Source organism: Sorex araneus, chromosome 5 (assembly GCF_027595985.1).
Source record: "Sorex araneus isolate mSorAra2 chromosome 5, mSorAra2.pri, whole genome shotgun sequence".
In the NCBI taxonomy this organism is placed as follows: Eukaryota; Metazoa; Chordata; class Mammalia; order Eulipotyphla; family Soricidae; genus Sorex; species Sorex araneus.
In genome coordinates, this window is record NC_073306.1 from 109,576,466 (window position 1) to 109,598,811 (window position 22,346).

A 22,346-nucleotide genomic window follows, 5' to 3' on the forward strand; every position below is an offset into this window, starting at 1 on the left:
GGGCAGGGAGCGGGGGCCACAGGCGGAGAATGTGCAGCTCACAGGAAGACTGCTCGGGCCAGCCACACCCCCACCCGGCTGGGGCCTGCTGCAGGCGGCAGATGGACAGACAGACAAGCTGAAAGGTGTTTGGGGGTGGGAACGGGAGCACTCATTCTCCTCGACCCCTAGCCTGGGGCCCCCACCCATGACTTCCGGCTGGGGCAGAGGAAGAGCCGAAACAGGGTGACAGCTGGGCTGAGGTCCTTGCTGCGTCCTGTCCTGGCCCCGTCCCGCCCCCCGGCGCTCTCCAGAGAGGCTGTCCCCCTTGCAGAGGGCAGCAGAGGCCAGGCCAGGGGCAGCATGAAGGAAGAAGCACCACCCCCCGCTGACCCCCTTCCCAACTCCCTGGCTCCCCGGTATGTGAACTGGGCCAGCTTTTGTTCTCACGAGGCCCCGGGTCCGGTCGCAAGCGAATGCGGGAGTTGCTGGGAGCTGGCCAGCAGCCCGAGGCGGCCCGGCCACCTCCACTCCCGCTGCCCCTTCCTCCTCTCCCTGCTCCTCCAGAGTCTGGCCAGTCCCCTCCCCCCCACTCCTCACCCCTACAGCACCACCTTCATTTGAACACACTCTGTGGGCCTTGCTGAAAGGGGAGAGGAGCAGCCTGCTAGTCTTTAGACTAAATAGCAAGGGCTGAGGGCCGGATAGCACAGCAGGGGGGGGCGTTGGTCTTGCCTGCAGCCAACCCGGGTTCCCCCTGGCATCCCATATGGCTTCCCCCAGACCCACCAGGTGTGATCCCTAAGGAATACGCTCTGAGCATCACTGGCTGTGGCCCCCAAACTAAAACCAAACCAAAACTAAAACAAAAGTCAATGTCAAAGACTGACCCCCTGCCAGTCCCCCCACCCAGGCACCCCCGGGGGCAGTCACTGAGCACTGCTGGATGCGGCCCCCGAACCAGACCAAACCAGCCAAGCAGGTGTCGAGAGAGAACTGGAAAGAACAGTTCTTTGGCTTGGTTCTGCTTGTGTTTTGAGACTAGGCCCAGCAGTGCTCAGGGGTCACTTCTGGCAGTTCTCGGGGGACCCAGAGAGATGGGGGTGGAGCCCAGGCCCCTGCAGGCACCCTACATGCTCCAGCCCTTGCTGCCATCTCCCCGGCCTTGTGGGACAGTTCTCTGGAACAGTGTGCCAGGCCAGCCCCGAAGACTTCAGATTCCTGCCTCCGTCTGCTCGGGGCCTCCAGGGCCTGAGCCAGTGGCGGAGGGTGGTTTTCTGTCCTTCTTGGAGCCGTCCCTGCGGGCATGACCTGGTTTTCCAGGGCAGGGGTGGCACTGTCCTTGGCTCCTGGTATAGCCAAGGAAGCCAAGATTCCCTCTTCTCTGCCAAGCCGCAGAGTGAAGCCCCTTTGGACGGAGGCAGAGACAGTCTCTACCCCACACCCCAGCCTGGGAACCACCCATGGGGAGGGGGAGGCCATCCTGGTTGGCTCCAGGGCCCTTGGGTCTGCCCGTCGGCGAGGCCTCTAGTGCGGGGGCTGGTTTGCACATGGGGCCTTTTTCAGGAGCCAGGCCCGGGGCCAGGATGAACTTTCCCTGTAGGTCACTCACTGAGGGTCCCCTTCCCTCCTTCCTGCTCCGGTGAGTCTGATAGGCACGTGAGCCCGGCTAGGCAGTGACTGAGGACACGGTCAGCCAGCACCGCCTGCAGCCTGGTAGTGGACACAGACCCTTAGGCGAGTCTTGAACTCTGTCCCCCACCCCGCTGCCCCTCTGTTCAGCCGCGCGCCCTTGCCCTTCAAAGCTGCTTCCGGGGCTGGAGCGATAGCACAGTGGGTAGGGTGCTTGCCTTGCATGTGGCCGACCCGGGTTCAATTCTCAGCATCCCATATGGTCCCCTGAGCACTGCCAGGAGTAATTCCTGAGTGCAGAGCTAGGAGTAACCCCTGTGCATTGGCTTCCTGTTCCCTGGCTCCCCACTGGGGAGCAACCTGCCCGCTCCTGTTCCTCAGATGCACGCAGCCCTGCCCCCGCTGGCCGGCCTGCCACCTCACCAACCCCAGGAGCACTCACAAAGTGCTTCCACAGGTTAGATGCAAGACCTGTGAGAACATCTCTCAGCTAACAAGGAAGGTTTCTGACAGAAAGGCCCGCGCGTACAGACTTGGCACAATCACTAGTTAATGCAGGGAGTTTCTCGGTGCCAGTCAGACAGACAGACAGACAGTAGCTGATTCTGTGACGCCACCCCATCCCATTCCTGCTCAGGCCACCTGATCACCCTGGCTCTACCCTGCCCTGGTTGGGACTTTGTGATTTACTACCCATTCATCTATGTGCAGCTCCAGGACGGGCCACTCAGCGGTCCTGCCTCGGGCTTCCCTCTTCGGCCCCTGAAGTTTCCCACTTCAGTCACTTCTCATTGGGGACGCAGCAATAGCACAGCCAGCCAGGCATTTGTCTTGCATGCGGCTGACCTGGGTTTGAGCCTCAGCATCCTATATGGTCCCTGAGCACGGCAAGGAGTAATGCCTGAGTGCAGAGCCAGGAGTAACCTCTGAGCATTGCTGGGTGTGGCCCCCCAAACAGAAACTAAAAACAATACCACAGCCTGCACACCATCGAGACTCCAGTATCCTTCCACCACATTCCATTGGACCCATTCCCATCCCTCCATCTCTCCACCCCCTTAGCCCCCTTGATCACCTCAGTTCTGTGGTCTAACTCCAAGGATTTGTTCTTACTGGACACGACCTGTTCTCTTGCAGCGTTTCTTTACATGCCCGATGAGACGGCCTGGTATTTCTTTCTCCTTCTGACTTATTTTGCCTAGCATGACCCCTCCGGGTTCCACCATGTTGCAGCAGAAGGCAGGCTTTCACCTTTTCCTGTTCCCTTGCGTGTTTGCCCCACCTTTGTCCACTCCTCTGTCTGTGCACCGGGGTGGTTTCCAAATCTTGGCTCTTACAGTGTCGCAACGCATGTAGCGGATATGTATCTTTTCAATTAGTCTTTTTGTGTGCTTTGGACAGTACCTCTGAGTGGAGTGTTTGGATCGCAGGGTAGATCTGTCTAATATTTTTAGGGGATGGTGGGAGTTTGGACCACATTTTGCTGTGCTCAGGGCTCACATCTGGCTCTGCACTTAAGGATCCACTTTGGTGGTACTTGGGGACTGTATGGGGTGCCAGGGATCAAACGCCGCATGCAAGGCAAGTGTCTCACCCACACTACCATCTCCCTGGCCCCATAGCTTTAAGTTTTGAGAAGTACTTATGCTGTTTTCCATAGGCACTGGACCACTTTACTTTCCCATCGACTGTGAACGAGGGTTTCTTTCTCTCTGAACCCTCGCCCCCATTTGCGCATGTAGACCGTTCTCTCAGGTGTGAAATAATATCTCATTATTGTTTTGATTTGCTGTCCCCAGTAATAAGTGATTAATGCTCATTTTGCCACGTGGCCCTGGCCATCTGTATGTTTTCTTCAGTGAAGTGTCTCTTTAGTTATTCTTCCCATTTTTACTTAAGTAATTGATTTTTAAAGTTGTATTTATGGATTTATTTATGGATTGTATTTATTTATGGATTTCACAGCTCTTTGTCATGTATGAGCTTAGGTATAGTATATATATGTATATCTTTGTGATGTGTGAATATTTTTCTTACTCAGTCGGATGCATTTTTGCTTTAATGATTTTTTAAGCTGTGTGCAGAAATATTTTAGTTTGATGTCATCCCATTTTTTATCTTTTCTTTTGTTCTCCTTGCTGATTGAACCGAATCCCCAAAGTCCCTAAGTCTTCTTGATGCATTTGTGGTTTGAGGGCTGACATCCAAATCTTCAGTCCATTTGATGTAGCTTTTGTGTGTGGTGTGATTTCCTTCCTTCCTTCCTTCCTTCCTTCCTTCCTTCCTTCCTTCCTTCCTTCCTTCCTTCCTTCCTTCCTTCCTTCCTTTTCCTTCCTTCCTTTTCCTTCCTTCCTTTTCCTTCCTTCCTTCCTTTTCTTTCCTTCCCTCCCTCTCTCCCTCCCTTCCCTCCCTCTCTCCATCTCTCTCCCTCCCTCCCTCCCTCCCTTCCTTCCTTCCTTCCTTCCTTCCTTCCTTCCTTCCTTCCTTCCTTCCTTCCTTCCTTCCTTCCTTCCTTCCTTCCTTCCTTCCTGCCTTCCTCCCTCCCTCCCTCCCTCGCTCCCTTCCTTCCTAACTCACTCCCTTCTTTCCTTCCTCCCTTCCTCCTTCCTCCACCCTTCCCTCCTTCCCACTGCCAGTGGTAATTCCTGAGTGCAGCCTTGAGTAACCCCTGTGCATCACCAGGTGTGACGCAAAAAGAAAAAAAAATAGTTTTACTTCTCTTTACAATTCGAACACATTTTATTTATTTTTCTTGCTGTGACCAGGACTTCTAACACTCTGTCAAGTAACAGTGGTGAGTGGACAGTTTTTTCTTGCGCTTGATCTTAGAGGGAAAGTGTCCAAGTTTTCACCATTGATCTGGTGTTGGTTGAAGTTATGTCCTTCTATCCCTATCTTGTTGAGATTTTTTAAAGTCATAAATGAATTTGGAATCTTATTGATAGTTTTCTATGCATCTGTTGATATGATCACATGGTTTGTATCTTTCCCTTTAGTGATGTGGTTTATTACACGAATTGATTTGCATCTGCTGACACATCCTTGCATTCCTAGAATAAATCCTGCTAGTCTCGATGATGACCCATTTAACATATTGTTGAATTTGGTTTGCTAATTTCATGGAGGATTTTTGAATCTCTGTTCATTAGAAATATAGGTCTTTACTTTCTTTTATTTCCTAGTAGCTACACTCATCTGTGCTTTGGATGGGCTGGTCGGGGGGGGGGGGGGGTTGGGGGGAGGCCTGGGGCCATCTCAGCAATGCTTGGCCCAGCAGTACGGGCCTGGAAGTTTGAAGCGTGGATCCAGCAGTGTTGGGGGCTACCAGGACCACCCTGGGAGTGCTTGCATATCATGAAAGCCATAGCTGGTGGTCCTTAGGAGACAGTGTGGTGCTGGTAATTGAACTTGGGCACTCACCTGAGTTTGGCATGTGCTGTATCAGTTGGACTATCTTGCTGGTCCACATATTTTTTTTGTGTGTGTGATGTGTTTGTGTGCTTTAAGTATCAGTGTAGTATTGACTCTGAAGAGTGGCAAAGAGATGGGAGAGATAGTACAGCAGGCAGGGGGCTTGCCTTGCACACGGCAGACCTGTGTTTGATCCCTGGCATCTCCAGGAGAGATTCCGGAGTGCAGAGTGGGAAGCTACCCCTGAGCAGTGCTAGGCGTGGCCCCCAAACCAAAATAATAAATAAGCAGTGGAAGAATTCCCCTTTGCAGTTTTTCAAAGAGCTTGCAAAAAATAAGTAATAAATCACCTGTTTGGTAGAACTTAGTTTGTTAGAACTCATCTGGACCTGAATTTTTGTTTGGGACGAGACTTTTGATTGCTCTTTCAATTTTCTTGCTTGTAATTTTTCTGTTTAGGTTTTCTATCTCCTTCTGATTCAGCCTTAGGAAATAGTATGATTCTAAGAATTTCTTCACTTCAAAGCTCTACAACTTAGCGTTAAGTTGTTCATAGTATTATCTTATAATCTTCTGTATTCGTATATCTATACATATCTATATCTATATCTATACCGTTTGGAGAGCCTGGCAAGCTACCAAGAGTGTCCCGCCTGCACGGAAGAGCCTGGAAAGCTCCCCGTGGCATAGTTGATATGCCCAAAACAGTAACATTAACAGGTCTCATTCCCCTGACCCTGAAAAGAGCCTCCAATCGTTGGGAAAAACGAGTAAGGAGAGGCTGCTAAAATCTCAGGGCTGGGACAAATGGAGACATTACTGGCACCCGCTCGAGTAAATCGGGATGACCCGCTCGAGTAAAACGGGATGACAGTGATACAGTGATTCCTCTGGCATCTGGCATCTGCTTCCCTCTTTCATTTGTCATCCTATTTACTAGGGTTTCATCTCTCATTCACTCTCTTTTTCCCCATGAGCCTAACTGAATTAATCTTATTTTTTGATTTGAAGAACCAGCTCTTGATTTCTTTGACCTTTAATGTTCTTTTTTTAAATTACTTTTTATTTTTTTGTTTATTCTCTCTTGAATTTTAAGTTTTCTTTCTTCTACTTACTTTGGCTTTCACCTTTCTAGTTCCTTAAGGTGTGAGGTTGGATTAGTTGACAGTTTCTTTTTTCCTGAGATAAGTCTATATTTCCATGACTTCCATGGTCACACCCAGAGATGTTCAAGGCTTACTCTTGGCTCTGCACTCAGGAATCACTCTTGGCAGTGCTCAAGAGACCTTATGGGATGCTGGGGGTGGGGATCGAACCCGGGTCGGCCATGTGCAAGGCAGACACCCTTCCGCTGTACTACCGCTCTGGTCCCTGATTTTCTGTCTGGTTATCTGTCCATTGTTGACAGTCACTGTCACTGTCACTATCATCCTATTGCTCATCTATTTGTTTGAGTGGGCACCAGTAACGTCTCTCATTGTGGGACTTGTTGTTAGTTTTTGGCATATCCAATACACCACGGGTAGCTTGCCAGGCTCTGCCGCGCGGGCTCGATACTCTTGGTAGCTTGCTGGGCTCTCCAAGAGGGGCGGAGGAATCGAACATGGGTCATAGAAAATTAAAATCTTTTGCTATATTTGTGTTGCTGTTAATATCTCTAGCCTATTGGTAATTGCTCTATAGATTTTGGTGCTTTTTTGGTTTGATGGTTTTTTTTTGTTTTGTTTTATGTTAAAGTGTGTTGGGGCCTCTTGATGTTGTTCCCTTAATAATTATTTATTGTCCATTTCTGTATCTTATTCTCTTTTTTTTAAGTTTAAAATCTATTTCCTCAAGGTCAGAGGAGTAATACAGTAGGTAGAGTGTTTGCCTCGCACAGTCTTCCTGGGTTCTGTACCCATCACCCCATGGTCCCCGGTGTTGAGGACACAGCCTGCCCCTGGGACCAGAGGTACCTGAGCACCAAGTTCAAGAGAGCCAGAAGGACACCATAGGGTCATGGTCACCAGAGACCAGCGGCCACCTGTGCCGAGACGGGAATTAGGGGAGGCTGGAACCTCAGTCACTGTAGGGGCCCCGGTTTGGCAAGAAGCACCGCAGGCAGTGGGCATCCTGGCTAACTGTCCGAGCTTCCTGCCTGGAGGCGGCGTCCTGTGTCCAGCCAGCTGTGGACAGGGCGGGCCCCAGTTAGCTCAGCTCTGCAAGGGAGGTGGAGCGCTCCCCAGGGACCTGCCTGCAGTTTCTGTAGAGACCAAACACAGGGCTGTCCTCCGTACAGCTCCCAGCAAGGTGACGGAGGTCATCCAGCCCTTGCCTCTCGGGGCCCTGGGGGGCGGGGTGGGGTGAGGTCATCTCTCCTGCTCATCTCACACCCCAAGGCTCTCGGGTGGAGCGTGTTGCTCTGGGCTTCCTCTCGTGCTCTCTCTGACCTGCCTCTGAACGCTCCGTTTGCTCGTCGGCATTTCCGTCCCGTTTCTGTGCAGGTTCACTCGAGCTTTGGTTGAGATTTTGCCCTGATAGCAGGAGTTTGCCGGCCGGGTTCTTCTATTTGGTGTCTTGGTACCTTCCTTTATCTGGGCTTCTCTTTTTTGGGGGGTGAGACTTTGGGGGGCTTGGGCCACATCCAGAGATGGTCAGGGGCTAGTTCCTGGCATGCTGCTCAAGGGTTGGCCCAGGGGACCCCGTGGTGCTGGGGGTCAGACCAACTCCTGCACACGCACGAGATCTTGGAGCCGTTTTCTCTCTTGACTTCTGGAACCAGATGGACTGGGAGGGTGCCAGCCTGGACACAGGCATTCCTGCCAGTGGCCATGTGGTGATTTCGCTCACGTGTCCTGTCTGATGAAAGGGGGGTTGCGAGGGGCCCCAGGCCCTCCCCGGCTCCCCCAGAGGCCTTCTCCATTGCAGTAGGTATTTTTGGACAAAAGTTGGGCCTCAGCTTCCCTGGGGATTAGTGATTTTCCTCTGATGACATGTTTGGTCTGATGGGGTACCTTAGGGTCGATGACTCATGAGAGAGAGAGAGAGAGAGAGAGAGAGAGAGAGAGAGATCTGGGGTTGGAGCCATAGTATAGCTAATAGGGCATATGCCTTGTATACAGCTGACCCAGGTTCCATCCTATATGGCTCCCTGAGCCTGCCAGGAGTGCTCCCTGAGCATGAAGTCAGGGGTAAGCCCTGAGCACCACTGGGTGTGGCTGAAAAACAGAAGGAAGGAAGGGAGGAAGAAGGGAGGGAGGGAGGGGAGGAGGGGAGGAAGAAAGAAAGGAAGGAAGGAAAGAAGGAAGGAAGGAAGGAAGGAAGGAAGGAAGGAAGGAAGGAAGGAAGGAAGGAAGGAAGGAAGGAAGGAAGGAAGGAAGGAAGATGAAAGGGAGAAAGGGAGGGAGGACGGAAGAAAATGGAAGGAAGGGAAAGAGAAAGGAAGGAAGGAAGAAAGGAAGGAAGGAAGGAAGGAAGGAAGGAAGGAAGGAAGGAAGGAAGGAAGGAAGGAAGGAAGGAAGATGAAAGGGAGAAAGGGAGGGAGGATGGAAGAAAATGGAAGGAAGGGAAAGAGAAAGGAAGGAAGGAAGGAAGGAAGGAAGGAAGGAAGGAAGGAAGGAAGGAAGGAAGGAAGGAAGGAAGGAAGGAAGGAAGGAAGGAAGGAAGGAAGGAAGGAAGAAGAAAGGGAGGGAGGGAGAGAGGCAGGCCGGCTGGTTTCTAATATTACTTCTGGGACCTGCACTGGTGCTTCCTTTACTGGAATTTCATGGCAGGCTGTGAGGGGGGCTCTGGGGGGCTCTGTGCAGGTGAGGAGCCAGAGGCGCCTCCTGAAAGCCCCTCTCGGGCCGTCTTTGAGCCCCAGCCCTGGAAAGAGCCTTGGGCACAGGCCAGCAAAGTTGGCTCACAGGTGGGAAACTGAGAGCCGGGGAGGGGTGTCGCCCCGTCAGCGTCCACAGTGGCTGGACCCGGCCTGGAACCCAGGGCACCGCAGGCGCCTCCCCCGGGGAGCGTCTGGCTCCGCAGTCGAGAATGCCTCTTTGTGCCAGCGCTGTCTCTAATGACACTCGGGCCTCGTCGCTCTGAAAGCTGCGATTGTGGCCGCCAGCCCACACCACCCCCGACACTGCCCGCCGTGGGGCCTTTGTGCTCCGGATCTCAGCACAACGGCCGGGCTGTTGGTCCCGACTGGCCAGTGTGACGGGCGAGGGCGGGGTGCCAGCCCCTTCCCAGAGCTGCGAGCCGCGCTGGGGGCACCTACCGGCCTCTGACCTGCTGTGTGACCCGGGGCCTGGGGGCTCCCTCTCTGGGCCTGCCTCCCCGTGATAGTGCAGGAGCGAGGAGCGGAAGAGGGGCCTGGGGGCGCCCGGAACGTTCCCTCGCAGGCCCAGTTTGGGGGTGGGAGGCCATGGGAGCCCCAGGCAGGGCCCCCACTTCCTGTGTTGGGCCTGGGCTGTGGCCTCTGCAGATCAGCAGGCGACTCAGCCGGGCGAGATGGGCACCAGATGGACACATCGGGCAGGACACGAGCGGCTGCACATGGGGATTCTGGTCCTGTGCGGACTTCCAGGCTGGACTCCAGCTGATGTGGGCCTTTTGTTTTGGTTTCCGGGGCCACACCTGGCGGTGCTCAGGGCTTCCTCCTGCTCTGCTCTCAGGGGTCACTCCTGATGGGGCTTGGGGACCATATAGAATGCTGGGGACCAAGCCCGGGCTGGCCACATGCAAGGCCTGTGCCCTCCCTCCTCCCCCTCCTAGGGCTTTAGCCCCTGATGTGATTCTTTTGCTTCCCTGGTCTCCATGGGAACAGACCATCGACTTCCTGAATGACAACATCCGGAGAGGAATCGTCAACTACTACGACGACCTGGACTTCAAGAACATCATGGACTTTGTTCAGAAGAAGGTGAGCTGGCCGAGGGCCGGGCCGTAGGTGCCTCCCGGGCGCTCTGACCGCCCACCCCCCACCCCCAGGGCCCCGCCTGGGGGCTCTGCTCAAGAGAGAAGCTGAGGGATCATGTGACTTACCCACTCCCAAAGCAGGTGGCTTCGGGTTGGCACCAGGATGCCCCAGCAAGGGTGGGGAGCCGGACCCCGACTTTGTCCACCTGCCTCCGCCCCCTGACTCAGCCGTAAAGCAGCCAGGCCGAGCACAGCGATAAGCCTCCACTCAGCTCCGCCGGCCCATCACAGGGGCGTGGCTTCTGGGTGGGGGCGGGAGTGCCCGCCAAGCCGCCCACTTCACGCCCCTCATGCCCCATCCCTGGGGACCCGCTGGGATGCCTCCACTGTCCTCTTCCACCACCCAGCAGCGGGGTACAGAGGACGAGACTGTCCCCCCAACCCCATGTCTGAATGTGCCAATGGTCATTTAGGGACATCACCCTTCTCCCGACAGCAGCCACGCCTGTTGGTGCCGGGAGATGCCTCGAGGGAGCTGAGTGCAGGCTCTGCATGCGGGGAGCCTGGGTTCCATCTCATCACCCCAGGGTCCCCCAAACAGTGCCAGGACAATGACGAGGCCGTTGGCACCGGGACCCAAAAGCTCCATGTGGTCCTAGTGGCCTCTCGTGGGCAACACTGCGGGTTTGAGCACATCAGCTCTGACGCCCCTCCTGGGGGATTTCAGCTGCCCTGAGGGGGCTACCCAGTCCCCCCCAGAGTGGCCTCTCCTGGGCTCAGGCCTTTGCCCCCCGTCTCCCGCAGGTGCAGCCTTGGGGGGTGCTTCCTGCCGGGGCGGCCCCTCTGCTGGGTTCTGCTTCACAGCATGAACTGATTTCCCCGGAGCCGCCTTCAGCCGGAGGGACAGATGATTCATGCTCGTGGGCGCCAGCCCCGGGCCCCTTCCCGCCGGCCTCAGCTCGGCCTGCACCAAGCTGGCACTGCTCTGCCGAGGCTCCAGGAGCCAGAAGGAGCAGATGGCATTGCGGGGTCACAGCACAGGGCAGGGGGGGGGGCAGGCGAGCGTCTGCTTGGAGGCAGGACTGGCTGCAAAGCAGGTGCCCCAGAGAGGCCACCCCAGGGCCAGACCCCAGGGCGAGGGTGCTGTGGTCTGTGGGAAGGGGGCTTGCGTTTCTCAGACCCCCGCAGCCCTCCAGGGCGTCTTCCTCCTCCCTGAGGCCAGGCGCTGCCGGGGCAGCCCTAGGCCTCCTCAGCCCCCACTGGCTCTCTCTCCCTGCTCCGTCTCCTCCTGCTGCCCAGACACCAGTTTGCTTCTTTATTTTAATTAATTGATTTATGGGTTTTTTTTGGGGGGGGTCACACCCAGCAGTGCTCATTCCTAGCTCTGCACTTAGAGACCACCCCTGGCACGGTTTTGGGGGAACTGTGTGGGCTGCCGGGGATCGGACCCGGGTCTGCTGCCCGCGTTCCTCGCTCCAGCCTCTCCAACTCAGCAGCCGGCACCCGCCCGGTGCTCTCCCTGTTTCCTGCCATTCGTGTTGCAGAATTTTATTTTTCTTTCACTGAAGTAAGATAGATTGTAGCAAATAAAACAGAAGCAGGTGAGGGGAGAGAAAGAGGCAGTACGCGTTCAAGAGGGAACACGGCTTCTCTGGTGTGGAAAAAGCCCGTGTTGCAGCTGAAACGCCCGCCTTCCCCTGGCCGAGCTGTCTCAACCCGACCTCAAGCCCCTCACTGTCCCCTGGCTCTCTGTCCCTGGTGCTCGCTGCCCTAGACACGCCCCCCACAGCTCTGACCCCCATGCAGCCCGCCGAGCAGCGCCCCATGCCCCCTGCCCGTGAGAGGCCTGGCTGCTGGCATCTCCCGGGAGGGGCTGGAGTAGCTCCTCTTGCAGGGGCTGGTACGGGGCACTGCAGGGAGGCGCTGGCCTGATGCCAGCCTTGCCAAGGTCTGTCCTGCCTCTGCTCCTTGCTAGGGGCAAGAACCGCAGCGTCGGGGTGTCACAGACCGCCGGTTTCACCTGCGAGGCAGGTGCCGGGGGTCCAGTAGCTGCAGTGGAACACGGAGTGGGCCAGGTTTGAGAAGGAAGGACTTTGTTCCTCTCCTGATGCTGCACAGGGCCCGGCCTGGGCTTGCATGTCTCCAGAGACGGCAGGCTCACCCCCGCAGCCCCCCGACAGGATGGCCCGCACAACAGATGGGCAGCAGCATCTCCCGGCTGGAACCCTCCTGCTGGCCCCGGGCTGACCAGCCCTCCCCCCACTTGCTTCCTGTCTTAGTTCAAGTGCTGCGGCGGGGAGGATTACCGAGACTGGAGCAAGAACCAGTACCACGACTGCGACGCCCCAGGGCCCCTGGCCTGCGGGGTGCCCTACACCTGCTGCTTCAAGAACACGGTACTGTCTCCCTGGGGCATCGGGGCAGGGAAGGGAGAGGGTGGGCCATGAGCCCCAGGGGGCCCTGGAGGGGACACAGGGGCTGGGGACCCCTGGGTATTGGTGGGGCTGTTGGCATTTCCTGTCCTGGGGTCTGTAAGTTGCAGATGCTTATTCCTTCAGCCCCTCGGGCAGCCAGGGGAGAGGGAGGCTGCCATTAGGTCTGGGGGAGGAGTTTGGTAGAACTGGAAGGAAAAGGAGGTCTCCAAGGTGAGCACCCAGCTCTGGGCGACAGCTCAGTGGTGAGGAGCTGGAGGGGCTGGGCCTGGGGGCTGAGCACTGCAGCCGGGGGCATGCGGGCACCTCAACCCGGGGCGGTGCCTGGCATCCCTCCATCCTGGTGATGAGCAGCGCCAGGGGACTTCCAGGAAACCTAAGGATGGAGGCCAGACTCCCGGGCTGTCCTGTCCTGGGCAGCCGCCCTGGGGCCCGGGGGGACTCTCATTGTGCCCAGACGCTGCCTGGTTTCCGCAGGGGCGAGGTGCTGCCATTACTCATGCCCCGAGAAGTCATGGAAAAATGCTCTTCTGACTTCACTGCCTCGTGCCCGCTCTTGGCTTCTGTTCACCAAGCAGCTCTGGTGGGGGCACGGGTGTGGGCCCCACCCAAGGCACAGGGAGCTGGCGTTCAACACAGTCACCCCAAAAAAGGCTGGGCGGCCCTTGGAGGCGTGTTTGGGAATTTTAGCTGCCATTTTAGGGAAACTCTGTGTGCAGGGGCAGTGAGGGAGGAGCCCAGGGTTTACAGAGGCGCGTGTGTATGTGTGTGTGTGTGTGTGTGTGTGTGTGTGTGTGTGTGTGTTTGTGTGTATGCATGCATGCATGAATATGTGTATGTGTGCATGAGTATATTGTGGTGTGTGTGTTCATGTGTGCATATATAGTGCAGGTGCTGGTGTGTGCATGCATGTGTGTATATGTGTACACACGTATGTTTATGATAATTTTGAGCCCAGGAAAATGACACTCACATGTCCAGGCTGATATATGGCAGCTCATTTAGTCACTCATTCATTCAACCTTGATTTATTGAGCATCTACTATGTACCAGCATGGGTCTAGGTCCGGAGGCTAGAGGAAACAAAGAGACAGCTCTGCCCGCTAACAGCTGATGTTCTACTTGGGGAAACTGACCATCAACTAAGGTGTAAGGGACAACGTGTTCCTGGTGTCACAAGCTCAGGATAGAAGGGACATGGAGGGCTTCAGTCTGAGGTTCTGTGAAAAGGTCAGAATGGAAGCCAGAAGGAGGGGCAGAGTGAGGTGGTCATGGCCCGGGAGTCGGAACAGCAAGTGCCAAGCCCTGAGGTGGGAAGCAGGAGGGCAGAGGGCAGGTGTAGCCAGGAGGCCTGGCGGCCTGAAGCCACTGTTGGTGTCCTGAGGTTCCCTGAGTGACAGGAAGTAGGTCAGGCTCCGGAAACACGCGTCAGCTGTGGGGAGCAGAGTCGGGGCAGGGGCTGGTACAGCCGTCCAGGAGACCCTGGGGGGCTCTCCAGCAGGGGTGTTGGTTGAGCTCCACCCAGTCTGAGGGCCTGGGCCCATGGGAGTGGACAGTGTAGATCCTGTCCAGGCCCTGCAGAGGACACTGCCCACATCCACTGCTCAGCGGTGGTGAGGGGGTGCCCACGCTTCATGCTCACGTAACGGGGTGCCCACACTCACTGCCCATGTCACAGGGGGTGCTCACACTCAGTGCCCACATCAGGGGTGCCCACACTCATTGCCCACTTCATAGGAGGTGCCCACATCACTGCCCACATCATAGGGGGTGCCCATACCCACTGCTCACTTAATTTTAGATAAAAAGTAAAACTAAAACACACAGCGGGAGCCTGGCTGGCTGGCTGGCTCCCTGTGGAAAGCACCAGCCTGACAAGTGTCCGGCCGTGACTTTGATCCGTCGTGGTCCCTGCTCTGCTCTCTGCTACCTAGCACGGCCGCCATACATCACCGCCAGCATCCAGGGGTGGCGGGCACCCCCATGGGGGGGGCGAGTCTGACCCCTGCCGAGCCCCACCACAAAGTGCTGGCCATCCCAGCAACAACACCAATAAAGGGAAGAGGAGGGGAACAATATTTCTTTTTAATTTAAAAATTAAAAGAAATCAAGACCACAGAAAATCAATTCTGGAGCAGGAGTCCCCAAGGAGGGAAAATAGAAAACACTGGCCAACACACGGGGGAAGGGTGATGCATGCTGAAAGTAGACTAGAGACTGAACACAATGGCCACTCAACACCCCTACTGCAAACCACAACACCCAAAAGGAGAGAGAGAACAAAAGGGAATACCCTGCCCCAGAGGCAGGGTGGGGTGGGGGGAGATGGGATTGGGGGGTGGAAGGGATGCTGGGTTTATTGGTGGTGGAGAATGGGCACTGGTGAAGGGACGGGTTCTCAAACATTGTATGAGGGAAACACAAGCATGAAATGTGTAAATCTGTAACTGTACCCTCACCGAGACTCACTAATTAAAAAATAAATTAATGAAAAAAAAACCAAAACCACTGGCCGAGGGGTCTGGTCTGCAGGCCCCTGGGATCACGGTGAAAGACGGGGTCTTTGGACCTCCTCCCCGGCCTTCCTGAAGGCATCGGGGTGCGGGTGGACTCGTTCCTGCCCTGGGTAGGAGAGAATTAACCCAGCCCGCTGCCTCGGGGTGCGCTAAAGCGTAGGTTCTCGGGGCTCACGCCAGCAGCTCTCCTGGGCCTAGCAGGAACAGACGCAGCTCTGGCACCAGAGGGTCAAGAGGGACCTTGGCTACGTCTCTCTTGTCACGTTGGAGAATGCAGGTTCCAGGGAAGCCGGGGTTCTACTCTGCGCGTCAATAGTCCAAGCACGTGAGGGCCACCCACCGCACTGGTGCTGTTTGGTGCCCAGAGATGCCCAGGGAGCCCCGCTGACAAGCTCCGTCTGCCCCCAGGCGGGCTCTCTTCTCGCCTGCAGGGGCTGGGAAAGCCAAGCCAGGCCGAGCAGTTGCTCCCGGGCACCAGGGCAGAGTCCCTTGCCCACCATCAGGCTGTGCTCTGATGACATCCGAGTCTAACTCGTTTCTCAGATGACTCCCCAGCCCCCCAGTCACCCCAGCCTGTCCGCCTGTCCGGGGACCAGCACTTTACCTGCGCATCCGTGCCTGGGGGTGGGGGGTCAGAGAGGGGCCACTGCCGCCACCCAGCCCTGTGCGGGCACCTGAGGCCACTGTGCCCACAGCCCCTGCCCCCGGCAGCTCGGGCCTGGAGGGGTCTGGGCAGGAGCAGGAGGGCCAGCTTCCTGTTGCGGGCTGCACTGGCCAGCACCCGAGAAGGCACCTGATGGTCTCCAGCAGTGCTCTCCCGCCCCAGACCAAGCAGCAGCTGGGAATTCTCTTACCCAGAAGGAACTTGGGGGGCTCGACCGCAGAGGGGCAGGGCGTGCAGGGCCAAAGCAGCGTGTTCAGTCTCCCCTTCCCCCACCCCCCGCCTCTCTCTCAGTGAACCCCAGCGGGCCAGCAGCTGGATGTGGCTTGAGACTTTGTCTGTCTGTCTGTCTCTCTCCCTCTGTCTCTCTCAGTCTCTCTCTCTCTCTCTCTCTCTCTCTCTCTGTCTCTCTCTCTCTCTCTCTTCTTGCCATACCCAGAGGTGCTCGGGGATCCACTCCTGGCAGGGCTTGGGGGACCAAATGTGCCAGAATTGAACCCAGGTTGTCAGTGTGCAAAGCAGGGCCCTCCCCACTGTATAGTCTGCCCGGCCCCCGGCAGGGAGTTTCTGGTGTCTGAAATCCCCGAAGAAGGGGAGAGCGACAGGGGGCTTCCAGCCCAGCCTTCCCTTTCTGGGCTGTGGGAAGGGGCCCCGTGCATGTTCAAGCTGGACTGGCAGGGTGGGAATGTCCCCTGCCCCCTCTGCCGGGCAGGGCACTCCCCCAGCTTTTGTCTGAAGTGCCCAGCTGGTCCTTAACGAGCATCTTTGTGTTGCAGACAGAGGTTGTCAACACCATGTGCGGCTACAGAACCATCGACAAGGAGGTATCTTCTGTGCAGTCTTTCCTCCGGAAAGCTCCTGCTTCCTGTCCCCGCCCAGGGGGATTCCAGTGGCCACTGGGGTGGGACTTCCGGCTGTGGAGATGGCCACTGGGCTTCCGGCCCCCACCCAGACCAAGAAGGACTCGGGGAGCCAGGGAGCTGGGGGAGGCTCCCCGCCAGGGTCGGACAGGCTCCTTCCGGGTGTCTGTTGACCTGGTCCCTATGTCCCGGCCCTGCTCAGCCCTGCCCCTGTCCTAGGGCTGCCCACGGCCTGGGGTCGGGGACTCCGGGGGGGGGGGGGCAAGAGCCCCCTCGAGATTTCCCTCCATTAGCTTCTCCCACAGCTGCCCTGGGTTGGGAGAGGGGTGGGGTGGGGAGGGGTGATGGGGCTGCGAAGAGCTGCAGAGGCCGGGACATCCCTGTTATTCCAAAAGGCCCTTCAAGGCCTGTCCCACTTGCCCAACAGTGAAGGACTGAGGCGGAAGAAGGAAGCCGTGTGCTTCCACAGAACCTCACCCCCCACCCCACACAGCTACCCAGGACACAGGGCCGCCATCGGGGAGCGGCAGGGGCTGGGGTGGGGGGGTGTGGCTTTAGATGACGTGTTGGCCACTTGCATCGTTTTCTCCGCTGACCTCATTTTTAAAACGATGCGTCAGTCTTGATACAGTTCCAGGCCAAACAGTGTGGTCAGGCCTTCCCCCCCCCCCCCCCGGGCTCCTGCACCGTACGGGGCGGGGGACAAACCACCGGGAGACGCTTTGCCTTATCTGGGTGCCCCCCACCCCCCAGTGAGGCCTGGAGCTGAGCTCCTCGGGGGTGGTGTGAGAGGCAGGGGCGGGCAGGGGGTGCCATGGGTCGGATTGCTCTGAGGGCTGCGTGACACCCGCAGCTGCCAGGGTGCTGGGCCTGCTGCTGCCCGTCCAGGCTCCTGGGCCCGAGACCCGTGTTCTTACCCTGCGTGTGGGGAGCGTCAGCTGTGCCCTTCCCGGGGAGGGCAACGCCAGGTGAGCCGGGCTCTGCTCAGCCGCACCCCCCCACCCCACACCCCTGCAGCGTCTCAGCGTGCAGGACGTCATCTACGTGCGCGGCTGCACCAACGCAGTGCTCATCTGGTTCATGGACAACTACACGATTATGGCGGGCCTCCTGCTGGGTGTCCTGCTCCCCCAGGTGGGCACCTCTCCCCTACACACACACACACACACACACACACACAGACAGGCTGCGGGTCTGTGCGTGTGGCGCGGGGACCAAGTGCAGGCAGCGGTGCAGGGAGTGGGGTGGAGGAGGCCCTGCAAGCTGCCCGATGCTGGATGGAGCAGGGACCCCGCTAGAGCCCAGCTCCCTCCCCACCCCCCAGGTGCTTCCCAGGCCCACGGCCCGTGAGCACACTTGGCAGAGGAAACCCGGGGTTCCAGCCAGGCCAGCGCCCCAAGATCGAGCAGAGCAGTGTGGGGTGGAGGGCAGGGCTCCCGGGAGAAGGGGCTTCTAGAAGCTTGGGCCTCGGGAGGGGACCTGGCGCTTCTCTGAGGGGCGGGAGCTGGGGGCAGCCCCTGGGGGGCAGCGCGGGTCCCTCCAGGGCTCCCACCGCCTTGCCTCCCCTGCAGTTCCTGGGGGTGCTGCTGACGTTCCTGTACATCACTCGGGTGGAGGACATCATCACCGAGCACTCGGTCACCGACGGGCTCCTGGGACCGGGCAGCAAGGCGAGCATGGACACGGCGGCCCCGGGCTGCTGCATGTGTTACCCCAACTAGGGCAGTGCACCTGGGGGCTGGACAGCCGGGCGCCCCCGGGCCCACTCCACATACTGACTGTGCCTCAGACTGCATGTGCCTGGCGGCCACTGCATCCATGGGGGACAGAGCCCGAGGCGCTGCCTCAGGGGGCAACACAGGTGCCCCTGGAAGCATGAGCTCCTCCGTCGCCTGCATTCAGGACACGACCCTCCCAGCCGTGCCCTCGCCCGTGTGCCAGACGGGCAGGGGGTGTTCTGCGGGCCCGGGGTCCCCAGTGCCTTTGTCGGGTCCCAGAGGCTGGGTCAAACTCATCTCTTCCAGCCTCCCATGTGCCTTGAATCCCCGCAACACGCCCCCCCATCCCCACCCCATCGCCGGCTGCTGCTTTACTGACCTTATTTTTGTATGAGTTTTGTAGCCTGCCTTTTGTACAGGGTTCACAGGAGTTTCTGACTAATCGGAGCCAGACGTGCCCCACTCTGTCTCTCCCAGTCGGTTTATTAAATAGTAAAGACATGTTTGTTTGTTTTTGTGGCGGCTGTTCTTTCATTTGTGTGCTTGGGGAGGTGGGGCTGGCTGCAGGAACTGAACTGGAACCGTGCCCAGGCCTACCGGGAGACGATGGCAGGTCCGATGGGGCGGGGAGCAGCTGGCCCCAGCCTGCCTGGTTGAAGCAGCCCTTCCTGCTCTCAGGTGCCACTGCTTGAGGGAGGAACTGCTGTTTCCTAGCTGTGTCTGCAGGACCCCCGGGGCCTGCCCTTCCTGCAGGGAATTCCCAGAACACTCAACACAGACCAAAACTTGGTGCCGCTCGCCCCCTGCTGGACATAGCAAGGCCTGCATGCATCGGTCCACTCAAACTTATTTACTACTTATTTTGGTTTTGAGGGGGTAGAGAGAAGGCACACCTGGTGATATTCAGGGCTTACTCCTGGCTCTGTGCTCACAGATTTATTCCTAGTGCTGTACTTGGGAGATCATATGGGGTGCTCAGGATTGAACCCAGGTTGGCCATATGCAAGGGAAGTGTCCTACCCGCTGTACTGTGGGTCCAGCCCCTAAGACTTGGAGTTTGGGCTTTCTGGGAGGTCCTTACTTGTCAGGGGAATAGAAGTGCGACAGCAATAAACACAAAGAACTAGGTATAGGGGTGTTGAGGAAACTATTATACACCAAAGTTAAGTTGTTGGATGCCCGAATGGTTGGCTGGAGACAGATTTTCAAGAGGAGAGAAAAAAAATAGAATGATATCCAACATACAGCACACAAACTTTATGTCAGGTATTCGTCTGAGCATCTTTTCCATAGAGATGGTTTTAAACTCCCCAGCCATGCTTGGCATTTCTTACTGGCTCCACACACCTTGCCCAAGGCTGGGACGTGGCAAAACCCTGGCATGACTCCAGATAGAACTAGGGGCAGAGAGACAGTGCAGTGGCTAAGGTAGTTGCATATGGTCATCCCAGGGTTGATGTCTGACACAACATAAGGTGCCCCACGCCCAGCCAGGAGTGATCCCTGAGCACAGAGCCATGAATAAGCCTTGAGCACAGCTGGAATGGATTCTCCTCCCCCAAAAAACAAACAAACAAAAACCAAATTCTCAAGCCCAGTGCACAAAAGAAACCTATTCCTGGTATGGTCACAAATCTGTACACTTTGGGGAAGAGTGATATTTCACTCAATATCAATATAAAAACGTTGGATGTGTTGTTTTTTAGTTTTTGTTCGTAGCTTCCCACGGTTCATGATACTCTTTTGAACAATGGCCTTTTTTTTTCTTTTTCTTCCTTTTCATGGCAAAATTGCCTCTTGGTTATATTGCCTTATGACCAATTATGCTGCGTCAATGTTAGCGTGTGGCAGAACTATGCAGAAGCAGACACATCATTCTGTAAGTACAGTCTCACATCGGGCGGTTGCTGAGGCTTCCCAAAGCCGCTTCGTGATCTCATCCCACTATCTGCAGTGGGAAAAGTGCTCGTTTTCTCAGCTTCCCAGAGTTTGCTTGGGGTACTTCTCATCTGGCTGTTTTTGTTGGTGCTGTTTGGGGGTCACACCCGGCTCTGCTCAGGGGTTACTCCTGGCTCTGTGCTCAGGGATCATTCCTGGTGGGGCTCGAGGGACCATGTAGATGCCGGGGGTCAAACCTGGGTGGCTGTGTGAAAGGCAAGTGCCCTGCCCACTGTGCTATGGCTCTGGCCTTCATCTGGCCATTCTGACCGGTGTCGGATGCTGCCACCTTGTGGCCTTACTTTGCATTTCTTGAATGATTAATGTTGCCAAGTATCTTTACATGGACTTATTCCCCATTCTACAAATTTCTTTGGTGAAGCATCTTCCTCAAATTTTTTAATGGAATTAAAATGGAATGGAATTTTATGGAATTTTTAATGGAATTTTTTGGGTTTTGTTTAATGGGCCACATCTTAGTGCTTAGGGCTTACTCTTGTCTTTGTGCTCAGGGATCACTTCTGGTGGTACCAGGGGTCCATGGGTGACTGGTACCAGGGATCAAACTTTGGCACATGCAAGACAAGTGCCTTAGGCCCCCCAAAACCGTTTAAAAACCACTTTTTTTTCTTTTTGGGTCACACCCAAAGAGATGCACAGGGGTCACTCGTGGCTCATGCACTCAGGAATTACCCCTGGCAGTGCTCGGGAAACCATATGGGATGCTGGAATCAAACCTAGGTCGGCCACATGCAAGGCAAATGCCCTACCTGCCGTGCTATCACTCCAGCCCCTTAAAAAGCACTTTTGCAGTTTCTAGACCCAGTGGGTGGTCACTGATTGATGCCTCTTTAAATATTAATCACTCGCCCTTGTTACAGTTATGTACATGGGTAAGTTAGAGTTGGAACTTTAGGCCACGTGAAACAGTCATCAGGAGCTTTAAAAAGGGGTTTCTAATTCGTTAGATAGATCTGAAGACGGCACTGTGGCAGGGCCGTGAAGTAAACATGTCTTACCTCAGCAAGTAGCATCGAGAGCAGCGAGTCACGAAGGACACCAGTTAAACTACCAAGAATCTTTGGATAGGGAAGATTAAATTTTGCAACTCCATGCTTTGTGATTTGTAGTACGATTTCACAAGTGTGAATTTCGAAAATTATAATTCACAAATCAAGAACAACTAACAAGCTGACTTTTTATTTCATACCAAAGCTTCCAGGAAGAAATGGTGTGCATTGATTTGGGCTATTTTTATTTATTTATTTATTTTGCTTTTTGGGTCACACCCTCGATGCACAGGGGTTACTCCTGGCTCTGCACTCAGGAATTACCCCTGGCAGTGCTCAGGGAACCTTATGAGATGCTGGGAATCGAACCCGGGTCAGCCACGTGCAAGTCAAATGCCCTACCCGCTGTGCTATCGCTCCAGCCCCAAGGGCTATTCTATTTTTACTTATATTCACAAGAATTATATATATATATCAATCTTTTTGTTTTGTTTTTTGGGTCACATCCAGCGATGCACAGGGGTTACTACTCCTGGCTCTGCACTCAGGAATTACTCCTGACAGTGCTCAGGGATCATATGGGATCTGGGAATCAAGCTGGGGTCAATGCGTGCTAGGCAAGTTCCCTACCCACTGTGCTATCTCTCTGGCCCCTTATACCCAATTCTGCACTAAAGACAGTTTAGGGGCTAGAGATATAGTAGAGGGGTTAAGGCACTTGCCTTGCATGTGGCCTACCTGGTTTGATCTGTCACATGACACAGCCAGAAAAAAGAACCAGGGGCACCACCACATGGCTCCCATTACCAGCCACCAAATAAAAAAAAAAATAGCTCAGTGGTCACGTCCCACTTATTGCACACACACACACACACACACACACACACACACACACACACACACACACACACACCGGGGTAAAATCTGCTAGAGCAGGTTGGAGCGATAGTACAGCTGGTAGGGTGTTTGCCTTGCACACAGTCAACCTGGGTTTGATCCCCCAGAATCTCATTTGGTCCCCTGAATACCACCATCAGGAAGAATCCCTGAATGCAGAGCCAGGAGTAGCCCATGAGCATCGCCAGGTGTGGCCCCCAAACCAAAAGATAAACCATAACAAAAATCTGCTACAGCGATGTGGAGATAAATAGTAGTTTAAAAATTAGGGGCTAGCTGGCCTCGCATGCTGGGGGAAAAGGCAGCTCAGATAGGGAAGGGGCCACCAAGTAAAGGGTGCTAGGAGGGCCCACTTGGGATGGGAGATTCGGACTGAAAGTAGACTGTAGACCGAACATGATGGCCACTCAATAC

General features: G+C 55.8%; 1 protein-coding gene across 2 annotated transcripts in view; it reads left to right on the forward strand.

Annotated features, from left to right (window-relative positions):
- The window catches only part of TSPAN15 (tetraspanin 15), a 54,481-nt gene extending 35,898 nt beyond the window's left edge, over positions 1 to 18,583 (forward strand). For both annotated transcript variants that reach the window (XM_004617116.2, XM_055139508.1), the window contains 5 exons: positions 9,809 to 9,904; positions 12,180 to 12,296; positions 16,286 to 16,333; positions 17,387 to 17,503; positions 17,941 to 18,583. In XM_004617116.2, coding sequence (XP_004617173.1) covers positions 9,809 to 9,904; positions 12,180 to 12,296; positions 16,286 to 16,333; positions 17,387 to 17,503; positions 17,941 to 18,090 — 528 coding nt within the window. In that variant the 3' untranslated portion in view covers positions 18,091 to 18,583. The remainder of the gene's footprint in view (positions 1 to 9,808; positions 9,905 to 12,179; positions 12,297 to 16,285; positions 16,334 to 17,386; positions 17,504 to 17,940) is intronic.
- The last annotated feature ends 3,763 nt before the right edge of the window (positions 18,584 to 22,346 follow it).